This window comes from Choristoneura fumiferana, chromosome 12, assembly GCF_025370935.1.
Source record: "Choristoneura fumiferana chromosome 12, NRCan_CFum_1, whole genome shotgun sequence".
NCBI classification, from domain to species: domain Eukaryota; kingdom Metazoa; phylum Arthropoda; class Insecta; order Lepidoptera; family Tortricidae; genus Choristoneura; species Choristoneura fumiferana.
This window is the reverse complement of record NC_133483.1, coordinates 4,531,634-4,543,851: the sequence shown is the minus strand read 5'-3', so window position 1 is coordinate 4,543,851 and position 12,218 is coordinate 4,531,634. Positions and strand designations below refer to the sequence as shown.

Sequence of the window (12,218 nt, the reverse complement as noted above, 5' to 3'; positions counted from 1 at the left end):
CCGCTACAGCCTACGAGACTAGAGAGCATTGTGAATATTGTTCATTAACAATAATCAAAGTAAAAGGGAGAGGAGGGCACACTAAAAAGGCGTACTTAGATTTAAACCTAAAATAAACTACCATGTTTTTGTCCTAAAATACAACATAGATCTACACTGCATTTAATACATAAAAACTGTTGTGAAACAGATGGAAAGTTGGAAAATGATAAAGGAAGAAACAAATTCAAGCTCTAAATTGGTCACGGTAAGCGTCTGATTAATACTTCAGCTGAGGTTAATAGCCCGGGTATCGGCTTTCTATTTTAAGCACTTTTACGAAAAATCACACGAATAACTTTTTTCGTTATTACAGTAGGTACTAGTCCTTTGTAGCATTGTATTTCTCTTGAGATGTGAATCCTTTACCATAAGAGCTTTATTTTGCGGGAAACTAAATCCAATATAATTTATCGCCCACATGGTATGGTAAGTAAACACTCTACAAAGAGAGGAGAATAATATAATTTCTGGTCACAGATAACTGGCATGAAACTGACAGTTCAGGCAGTCAGAAAAAATGAAACAAAGACAACACGGGGCAGACATCTAACTTAGCTACAACTAGGATGTCTGAAACACAAATTGTCATGTAAGTTAATAAAGCATTTAAGATTTGATAGTGTTATCAAGCGAAGCTTCGGCAAAGGTCGACGGATGCGGTTATCAATACAGAAGTCGAAAATATTGGTTGACAATTTGTCTTCCAGGCGACAGGGCTCAGGAGCAATATTATTGTTTTAATATAAAATATGGAATGTATATGTGCACACGTACCGAAAAGGGTAAAGAGAGCGTCAGGCGTGACCATCTAAAACAATAGGAAAGAGAAAAGAGACAGTATTATAAAGTCGTAAAAGATTGTCGACATCATAATCTATGAATAAATTAGCAACTTATTTAAAGAAGTTTAAATAGAATATAATTATAAGAACAATAGCCTGTAACGATGCCATAATATTATTATTAGTAGATGCATTAGTGCTCTGTGTTGACCGGCCTCATGAACCCATATTAACTGGTGGGGGGAGACGTTACTGGCTATTGTGTTAGCATAATTAATAAATTCGCCAATAAACAGAAAACTACACGTTTCGATGTAGAAATTTTGAAAAAAGAATAATGTTTTTGGTATGTTGTTGGGAGCCAATGTGTCTAATGAAAACGTCTAATCAAATTTTGCAAATTATTGATGCCGTTATAAAATATTCATAGTTTTTTGTGGGAATCGAAGTGTTAATTTATAATGTGCTGTTACCAACCTCCTCGTTGAGGTTAGAGACGAGAAGTACGGTGGCAAGAGGGAGCGGCGGGGCGGCGAGTGCGCGCAGGGCTGGCGACGCTGGTGTTAGTGTGAGCGCGCCGAATGCGGGTAAGCCGACGCCCCCGACGCCGACGCCGTACGGCGAGGCTAGGCCGGAACCCAGGCCCAGGAATGGTGGCGCCAGCACTCCTCCACCTGCAGACAATGCTTATTAAAAACTGATCCAACTACCACTAATATTGGAGGATACTTTGAAATATAGACCTAGTTACTTTCTACGGATGCCTACGGGAACGAAATATAAATTAAGCTGATATTCTTGGATTATATCAAAAGAATTTGCTAAATTGGCAAAGAAATATCTATGGCTCTTGAATACCGACTCCAGAGAGGCTAATAAAGCAGATCATTCAATATTTTATCTAACCATAAGTGTATTACACCGAAGCGCATCTTTCCTTTTATGCGAGTACGTAAAGAAAATTGGTAGATACTATTCTATTCCGCAGCGTAATAACAAAACTCACAATTTCGAAATGATCCCCACACATTACAATCCTCTATGGTGTAATGCGGATTCATGAGAAGTTATTAGTCACTGCGGATATATTGAACATTGCATTATGAATAATAAACAAGAAAAGAGAAAGCATATATTCGAATGCAGAATTGAGAATTGTTATGAGTACATATTGTACCTATGATTACGATACGTACTCAAATGGTACAAGATCAAAAAGGTGAATAATAAGGAAAATTCCAATGATTTGCTTGATTGATACTCCGAAATAATAGAATCCCTGAATAATTACGTACAATTTTCAATTTGATATCGAAGGAGGTATCTACAAAGGAGAATTCTATTAAGTAGTCCACATTTAAGACAGCAACGATTTAAATGTTTAAGCATAACTACGAAATGCCAGGTTTTGATCGCAGTAAACTCTGAGGGGCTATGAATTTGATAAAATTGGGGCAGATGTAATCAGTTACGGACCTCTTGCATTGGAGTCTGGATATAGGTATAGCATCCACGATGTACCTACATAATTAATAACCGCTTACATCTGCTACATGCCCCACAAGGGCATAGAATAAAAAGGTAACTGGATGCAGAACAAGGATATGCATTCTTCGGCCTAACTACAAGAGTGTCTAGTATAAGGATGTGTGAGCAAGACGGAGAGCGGTGTTCGAAGCGTCCAGGTGCTCTGAGTAGTAGTGGACTAACTCATCCGGGAAGCGAGGGCCAGGGCGAGGCGAGCCCGCAGTGGCATCAACTCACTGGTCAACAGTTGGTGCGCATCCCCATCGCCGGACGGCAGCGTGGGGTTGGTGTAATCCCGAGACTTGTCATTGTTGTATTTGACATTAAGGCAGGTCATCTTTGAGTAATCGATGCGGAGGGTGCAGCATCCATTGTAAATATTCTGGCCATCCAAAGCCTGTGAACAAAGAAATGATTCGATTACATAACGTGAAAAGCTACTACTTATTCTATTTTACGAACATAGGTAGATGTTATTTCATTTATTCAATTTCGAATTGGTATCAATCGTGTAAACTTAGAAGAAATTACCGGGTAGCTGTATTAAATTGGTTACGCCCCGAAGGAAGCAGTTATTTGTTTGCTTGTGACGCCTGCATGGAGCTGATAACACCGGATTACGATAGAAAAGAAAATTAATTAAAATGCAATAGCGCTCGACCCGTTCTTGGTCGCTTTATGAGCTTAACCCTAGTCTACACTGGCAACAGATTTAAGACTTAAACTAAATGCTTTATGGCCAGACAACATCTACCAATAAACACTTTTTTTGCCGTTCTATATAGGGTTCAATTATTCTGTACAAGACATTTATATTTATTCACGAATAACAACAAAAATGCATTAGCCAAATTCTTACGGAATGCCGTTTTCAAAGCGAAAAAAATAACAGCCTTGAATTACTTAATTCTTGAGGAGTAAATTAGCGTCCCTTTGTAAACCGTCATCTGTCAAATGAATCGTGACACTTTACGGCAGGATCCATTAGTTTAACAAAATACTTCATTTAAGTACCTACCTGCTCATTACTTTCACAGAACACGATTAAAACGTAAATTACCTAAACTTTAATGATAATTAGAAGTTTAATTTATTTTCAAAAAACACTACGAAACAAACATTCAAAAGACCTGATTTATGTAAAATCTCACACGGGAACAAATATTGTTACAGAACAGAAAATCCCTTTTACGATTCCATTGAAACCTTTGCTTACAATATCTGAGACGCAACGAAGTAGCAAAAAGTTCAATGTCGGAACGCTGAATATTGGCTTTAGATTTAATAAATTTCTGTTCTATATGCAAATGCGACCCCCTGATGTATAGACGTGAATAGATTGGCTCGTTTAAAGCTCAACTTATATGGAAATGTGAAAGGCACGTAAGAAAGTGTGGAAGAAGATCGCTTCGATACGTAATTAGTTTTGTGGCCCCCCACAGTACGAATTCCGTTTTACGAACGGAAAATGCATACGACGAGGGAGCGTAGCGCGTAATTAATTTACAATTCTAATATCTATACCACGTCGCAGTATCAGAGTGATTTTCGAAAAGCCACTTTTAATATGGACTATGAATAATATTTATTCGTGGTAATACTTACCTAGTTCGGTATCTGATATTTTTAATTAATGCATGAGCATTACTGTAGGAACACAAATTATGATATAGCACGATCTATTTGAAATTTATTTCTACTCAAATTTCATATCATTGTATTTTACAAAAAATACTATTTAGTATTGAGCTTCTAGATTAATTCTATTACAGCCATTAATACATTTAAAATTAATATGTCAAAGATCATGGTAACCTCGTGGTTTGCCTTATGGCATCTCAACCCTCTGCTTAATCCTTCAGTCTGTAGTCATGGATTCCAGCTCGCTTGTAATTCTGAGTTTTTCACAATTTACCTATGTGCGAGATTACATTTAAAATTTACCATAAGATTTCAGGTGAAGGAGACATTGTCAAGGAACCCGCATACATCTTCGCAGCAATGCAATGGTATGTGCCAAGATCCCAATCCGCACTGGGCCTACTTGAGAACTAGAGCCGAAGCCCTTCCATTCTGTGAGGCTAGTGCTCAGTAAGTAAGAAAGACATATACACGGTGTCTTAAAATTAAGCCGAAATACTTTAGGAGGTTTTTGGATTGGTTCGACTGAAAACCTGGCTAAATATTTTTCAGAAGTTTTAAATTGTACTTGACGAATGTTTTCGTATATTGATTATTATTCCCCTTGATGGCGGCCTTAAGGCTTGGGCTAATGTCGTACATGATGGATGTTCAAAAGGTACCGCGTCAAAGTTAAAAACCTACCAACTAACCCAACCATCAAAATCAAATCGTTCATTCTGTAAGTAGGCCGCAAAGGGCTGTTCTTGACGCTTTCGGGAAGACCATCAATGCTAAGAAGAATGCGCCGCAAGAAACTTGGCAGCAGGTAAGTCATATTTTCGAAACAAAAATTATTGCAATTTTTTTAACTTAACAGTTTGATCTAGCAAAACAAAGTAAATTGGAAATATATAAGAAATTTAAAATTAAATAAATGGGTTACAATCATGTCTAAATTTTAACTGTTGAAGTATCCCCGAACACTTAAGACACCTCGAATGTCGAAGATGTAATACCAGAAATTTGATCCGGAAAAGTACCCATAAATAAAAAGAAAACCTCCGAAACCGCGATTCCACTTAGTTTGACGCAAGCTCATTATAACTCTGCAGGAAGAAACTAAATTTATCCACTCTTGTTAGAGTTGGATATTACGGTAACACACTTTCAGGTTGTTTCATAAATTTTAATAAGCCGGACCGTTATAAAAGTCCTATATTTTAACTATGTGGGAGTTTCCTGCTGCCGGGTAGCAGGATTTTATTATGCCACACCCGGTCTACTCTCCCAGTATCAATATTCGCGAGAAATTCATTTATTCTTCTGAAACGATTATTTGCGTTGGCAAAGGGAGTCGTAATTGAAGTAAAAAAAATATATTAGAAGAGTGACAAGACGATAAAACGACAAATGCTACGCTCGATTTGATATTGGGATCCTTTATTGAGTAACAGGGTGGGTCATTATAATTCTGAAAAGTTTTGAAGTTGAAAACTTTTTCGAACGTATGCAATTCTTTTTTAAGCTTTAAGAGAAAACAATTTTAAGTATTATTTTTAAAGTTGAATATTATCTTTAATAGTCCATATAAGCTTTTGAAGCAGAAAAGCATTTCATCTGTTCTAAGTTAGTAGCGGTATAGCCCCCTCTGGTAGGTACCGCTGAGCATCGTTTACTATTCAACAGAAGTATACAAACACCTAAAAGTACACTTTGCTAATTATTATATTAATTAAACCAAATCAGCCCACATCCACCCACTGCTGAATAAAGGCCTCTTCAATTATTATATTTATGGTATCCGAAAAATAGCCTTAGTAATAAAAACAGTTCCGATAGCGAAGTATTAAAAAATCACGGAGAAGAACGCGTCGAAGCCGCCAGATGGTCGTCAGAATCAAGCGGTAAGACGTAACAAGTGTCCCCCGTATCTCTTAATCACGCTCCCACTAATTGTTTTATCTTCAGCTCGTTAGAACTCGTTTAAGCAAAGCCTTCTTAGTGAAGGATTAAGTGCGGACCGCCTTAATCCACCCCCCGTCGCTAATTCTGGCGGTTTTTCCACGAAGACCAGATAAACGTTTTTGTTGGGGGTCCCTATCTGGCCACGTTTAATATTTATAAGAGCCCACATAGCTCAGAGCGCTTCTGTTGCCGGTGCAAGCAAGGATTACACAAACTCCGGAATGCAACTGTTTCATTTTTTGTCTGTGGATGACGTCGAGTCGAGACATTATAATGAAAATAAGCTAAATTCCGGTAGCTATGCTTGCTGAAGCGTTTCAGTTTAAAGTCTGTAAATTTTAAAGTTCCTCGTTGGTGGAAACTTTTTATTATGAGACTGTAATGTTTTAAACAGGAATAGTTTTCATAATCTGCTTCAATTACTGACTCCAAAATTACAATCGTGATTGTGGAAAATAAGCTGAACCAACATCAGAGAACCTTCTAAAAACGAACTGTTTAATGAAAACGAGCTTAAAGTTCGCTACAGATTTTCTCATTCTAAAACGCGGCACAATTTCAAGTCCATTAAAAATTTTGCTATCTAAGCTGTGTAAAAGTTTAAACACCGTAGCAAGGCATTGAGCGTACGATTTCAAACTTGGCGGTATAATAGGAGCTGAGAATAGTTCAATTGATTATGGTTACATTGTTGAATCAGGCGGGCGCAAGCGGGCAAGCAGTTGAGCACTCGCCCAATTAGTCACGGATAAAAGGTCACTTATCGAGTCGAGTCGAAGGAGCGTTGAAAACAAGTATCTACCTACCGCTGAAGAAAAACTCAAATATCAATATAAAAGAATCAACGATCTAGTCTAAAGTGTCTGAATTCTGATCTGTGGAGGAAATTGAAGTTTACAACTGTTAAAGATCAAAAATATGCATGTCACATTGAAACATAATTTCTTTACCTATATTAAATTTTTGTTTTAATTCTTCAGTATCAATCGCTGTTTGTAAATGAACACATATTGTCATAGTCAACTGTGTTTTAAGCATAGAACTTTGTTGAAAGTAGGTATGTACCTGTACACCCTTAAATCTGAATAATTGCAGTACAGTATTGATGAACCGGTAAATGCGACTAAGGTATCATCACAATTAGGGTATGTACACATTCGAGGACGCGTCACCGAGCAAACCGCGCTCGCTCCATTAGACACTGTAATTAATACTCGAGGTTACCCCTAATTGTGGCGACAGATAGTGACGATCGCCCAAAAACCGCGCCCACTCGCCACATTTCAGTTTACTTACCGAACGATCTTTTAGATGGACGTTTGTGTGATTTGCGGTAATGCATTGGTAAGCTTAACTTTATTGACTTTGTAGAAGTTACTCGTACCAGTAATTCCGCATCAAGCATTAGAATTTCCTTTCAATTTGAGTAAAGATTTGTATACTTTTTATTCGAACAATCTTAATATTATATCAGCACGGGCACCAGTAAGTACTCGTAGATGTTTGTGTGAAGCGGAGGAGCTGAATCACTCAAACTTACTTTCAATCTTTACGCTTTAGCAAGCTCCGTGATTAAGGTAAACAAGCCAACCACAAAACACTAACAAAACAAGCGCTAAACAATGTTTGACACGTAACTAGGTGGTGCAGAGTGCAGCTAAGGCACTGTTGACACAAGCAGTCCGGGCCAACAGGGGAGGGCGACGGCACGTGCAATTTTAAACGGGACTTGAACCTTGCTTCTAGGTTGGTCACTGTTTGCTGGACAGCTTGAAATTACAATGAAGTTTGGTCGTAACTGCTGTAAATGGTTTGTGCACCTGCATTGCATATATTTACAATAGGTGAATGAATCGGTGATTATTTTCCGGATCATACATGCATTTAATTGCTGAGTGAAATAATTTTACAAATCAAAAACCCGACTGCGTAAAATAACTTTAAATAAAAACTTAGAAGAAATAAAATCAAGTCTAGTAGTTACCTACACATATAACAAAAATGTATATTAAATTTTAATGCGGAATATAGCGAGTTCCGGACCCATTTATGTTTTTTTTGCATAGGTCATAATTCTCAATAGGTCCAGACTGTTGAACTGGTTCCTTCCTTAGAGTCGGGTAAAAATTGCAAGCAAGCATATTTCGCTTAAAGTATTTACAGTGGTTACAAAATCTACAGCTAAAATATTTCTTGGGAAATATTTAGCAGCTGTTTACTTTGTAAGTGTACCTAAAGTAAACATGGGCACTGTTATCTACTTCAACTTATATTGTAAAGATCAAAAGAGAATAGTTGAAACGTTAAAAATATTCGCTACAGATAGCACCGCCGCGTCTTTTTTGACGGTGACATTGTTTGAATACTTTGAATACGTTCCCGTGTTGACACAAAGGCAGCCGTTAGACGGCGCCGCAGTGTAAAGTGCAATTTTAAAACGGGCTTAAACAAAGCCCGCACCTTGAGTCGATAAACGGTGTCTCGAATTTCATGAACCTCGGCAACAAAGATATCTGCACATTTACGAAATATCTGCATAAAGAGAGATTTATATAACACAGTTGTGAAGTCAGTCGTTGACTATCGGCGCTTAGTTTTAAATAATAGATTGATTCGGACATTAATTGCGGAGGTCAAACAATGAACTACAATATTTTTACCTTGCTTTTTCGCTACCAACCGTGCATCACAGCTATGCCTGTGCAACACATATAAAATAGGTATGTACTCGTAAACATGCACAACCAGCCCTCCTCCGCTATAACATATAACAATATATATGTCACACTGGCCTAACTATCATAAACACTACACAAAATGCGTTTCCATTCCTCTGCTAGATCATTAAATATCAATGCAAGAAAGTTATATGAATTGTATTAAGTACTAAACAAGTTTGGTGTAAGATGAACTCTTGGTTAACACGTGAATTATGAGCGATTGCTGCAGACGCAGCTATTATGGATAGCAGCGACCGGCAAGGGACAGAGGCACGCTCGATAGAATCACACTGTTATCAATCATAACTTATTGATGGAGCAGCTAAGCTCTGACTAACAGTCGCAATGGACTGTGACTGTTGATTATACGGTCATACGTTCAACTAACGACTTTTGTGTGAGCTTTGAATGTAATGTTTGTTTAAGCCGTTTTTGCAAGTTTTCACCATCATCATCACCATATCAGCTGTAAGACGCCCACTGTTGGACATAGAGCTCCCCCATAGACCTCCAGATGCATCGGTACGAAGCGGCCTGGATCCACCGTGAAACCGCGCTTTAACCAGGTCGTCCGTCCATCGCCGATCCTCGGTCTCCATTCGAAAAAGTTTTGGTCAATCTGTTTTTCGCTTACAAGTTCTACGTAACTAAATAAATAAAAAAACGAAATAATCAGACTTTCCCACGAAATTAAAAAGATGTACACAAACGTTCACCTAATTTTTTTCCCATTTAGCTACGAAAGGTATAAACTGAAATTTCAGAACAGAAAAATATACAGCTACATGAAGCTGGCTCGAAAAAAACCTGGCTCAAATAAGGAAATATTATGCTCTGGTGGTTCATAACAAAACAGATGCATGCAACATTCCCGATTCGAAAAAAGTATTGTTATTTTACAAGCAATGATTAGTACAGTCGTATAAAAATGACCTAAATGTTCAATACTAATGTAATAAAGCTGAAGAGCTTGTTGGATTGAACAAGTTAATTTTGGAAATATTGACATTATTAAAATAACTATACTAACAAATACTAAAATATCGACGATGGTTGATTAAAGTAATCATAATATGAAAAAATATGTTCAATTACATTTGATTTCACATTGGGAAAATTCTTGTAAGTTTTACAGTTTTAAAGACGATAAGAATCCTTCATAAAGTTCGTGCATTCAGGTATTTTAAACATGAAGTTATATAAGTATTTAGTTGAAATACTACGAAAATACTCTTACGAGTACTAATATTATAAATTTGAAAGTTTGTTTGTTACTCAATCACGTCTAAACCCCTAAACCGATTTAGATTAAATTTGGTATACAGATAGTTTGAGACCTGGCGAAGGACATAGGATAGTTTTTATCCCGAAAACTGCATAATTCCCGCGGGATAGCGATAAATAAATACTACGCGGACGGAGTCGCGGGCAACAGCTAGTTATTCATAAAGATACAACTTCGTTAATAATATTGCGCTTGACATCATCAAGGATCGTAAAACATCATACCCCAAATAGCGTAAAATAAGAAGGGTCTCTTTAAGAAAATGGCCCGAGAGGTTTTCTCGGTGAATTTACTAAGAGGTGCGCGAGCATGTAGGTAGTAGCATCGAACGCATTAAGAGCGTACATTTCGTGTCTGCGCGCGTAAGCCGCCCTCTGAAAAGATTTGATGGCGAGGTTAGAGATTTATGTCAAGGATCATAGAAACGGAGATCGGGGGATTTCTGCGCTTCCAACATCCGACTGTGCCCTTTGTGGTTGGAGCACTATCCGGCTTCACTTCACTTTGTACCTCTTACTTCTCCTGCCACTTACATAGCGAGACGTTTTAATTTCATTCGAGAAAAATACGCGACCATATGGGTCCCTAAGGGCGCCGCGAACATGAGTAGCCTCATGACTGGTTACGCAGAGTTGGTTCATATCGCAAGAATTTGCGGTGTTTGCAAAATTTAGCAAACATCACAGCTTTGAGTTTTAAAAAATGAGGGATTGCAGGTGCGTTACCAACCTAGAGGGCTAAGATAAAATGCCTCTTGTGCCAGTAATTTCACCGGCTGTCTTACTCTCCTCACCGGAACACAACAGTGCAAGCACTGCTGCTTGGCGGTAGGATTAACGAGTAACATGGTGGTAGCGATCCGGACGGACCCTGCACTAGGTCCTACCACCCGCAGTAGTTGTTTTGCGTAGTAACCTAACCTATTAACAATCCGCTAACTTCGCCGCCATACCTTTAATTTCTAGCATCACGTATCTAGGTATCATAAATAAAAACATACTTACGAAGTCCACTTCATAAGTTCACGAGCTTTAAGCTCTAAGGAAAAGATTAATTCTACAAGGAAAATATAACGTTTCCATAGTTACTGCTCTAAATCATTATATCGTAGGTAGTGGCTTGTGATAAGGGAGCGTTGTTGTTTCTGTGTTAGTGTACACTAACGAGACAAGAACTCTCCGTGTATCCGCAATGAAACGAACTAATTGAGAAGATTAAAAAAACGACAAAATGTTAATATACTAGAGGTTAACCGCGGCTTCGCACGCGTAAACTATTCGGTATGGTAGTTACAATTGAATTTCCGGAATTTCACAAAATTCCCCCGGGAATTCCCAAAATTTATATCATGGTCTTCATTGAGGTTGTGTTAAGAACAACTGTCCAAAATTTCAAGACTCTAAACCCATCGGTTGGTCGGTTGAAATTCGGGATAAAAAGTAGCCTATGTGTTATTCCAGAGGTGCAGCTACCTATATACCAAATTTCATGACTAAGCCCAGCAGTTGTTATTTCGACATTTTATCCCTATCCCGTGTGAAGATCGAGATAAAAAGTAGCCTATGTGTTATTCCTGACGTCCAGCTATCTACGTACCAAATTTTCACACAAACTTTCACATTTATAATATGTAATGTGTGGTGGATACTTAGTGTCAAATATGGCCCGCTGGAACAGAACATCTCGCGTGGCCCACTAGCAATTTTTTACCAGGCATTGTATTAAAGATTAATAAGATGGCACCGATTTCTTTTACACTAGATGCTAATGCTGTTAGTCTGGTTAATTACCATTCCATTTACATATCTGCTAGGTACTCGTAAGTGAGCTAGCACTTAGCAAGAGTTAATCCGAAGCCGGAGTATTGTATATATTATTTGAACCCTACTTCACTATCACATCAGATTATTCGCTGAGGTGAAATGTAACACATTTAGAAATTAAATTGCACATTTAGAAATACCAGGCATTTTTATTTCTAGACTCAACAAAGACATATTGGTTTGCCACGTCTACAATAAGACGTTACGTGAACATAAATCGGCTTATTACCCTGCTATCTCTTATTACATATTTTTAACTAGTCGTTAATTATTTAATGAACAACTGTATTAGCACATAATAGTATATTATGTACTTACTCTACTCTACAAGCTCATTTTTAATGCTTTGCCTAAAATCTACGATCACTTAATTATAAACCAAGACCAACGAATACAAACTAATTATGTAACTATTTTCTTACTCAGTAGTTACTTTGAAATTACTCAGCCA

The 12,218-nt window shown here is 37.7% G+C and overlaps 1 protein-coding gene across 9 annotated transcripts in view; it reads right to left on the bottom strand.

The window, feature by feature from the left end:
* heph (polypyrimidine tract-binding protein 1 heph) overlaps positions 1–12,218 on the bottom strand; it is a 458,299-nt gene that overhangs the window by 5,258 nt on the left and 440,823 nt on the right. For all 9 annotated transcript variants that reach the window (XM_074094991.1, XM_074094990.1, XM_074094996.1 and 6 more), the window contains 3 exons: positions 2,589–2,748; positions 1,302–1,498; positions 817–850 (listed from right to left, as the gene is read on the bottom strand). In XM_074094991.1, coding sequence (XP_073951092.1) covers positions 817–850; positions 1,302–1,498; positions 2,589–2,748 — 391 coding nt within the window. The remainder of the gene's footprint in view (positions 1–816; positions 851–1,301; positions 1,499–2,588; positions 2,749–12,218) is intronic.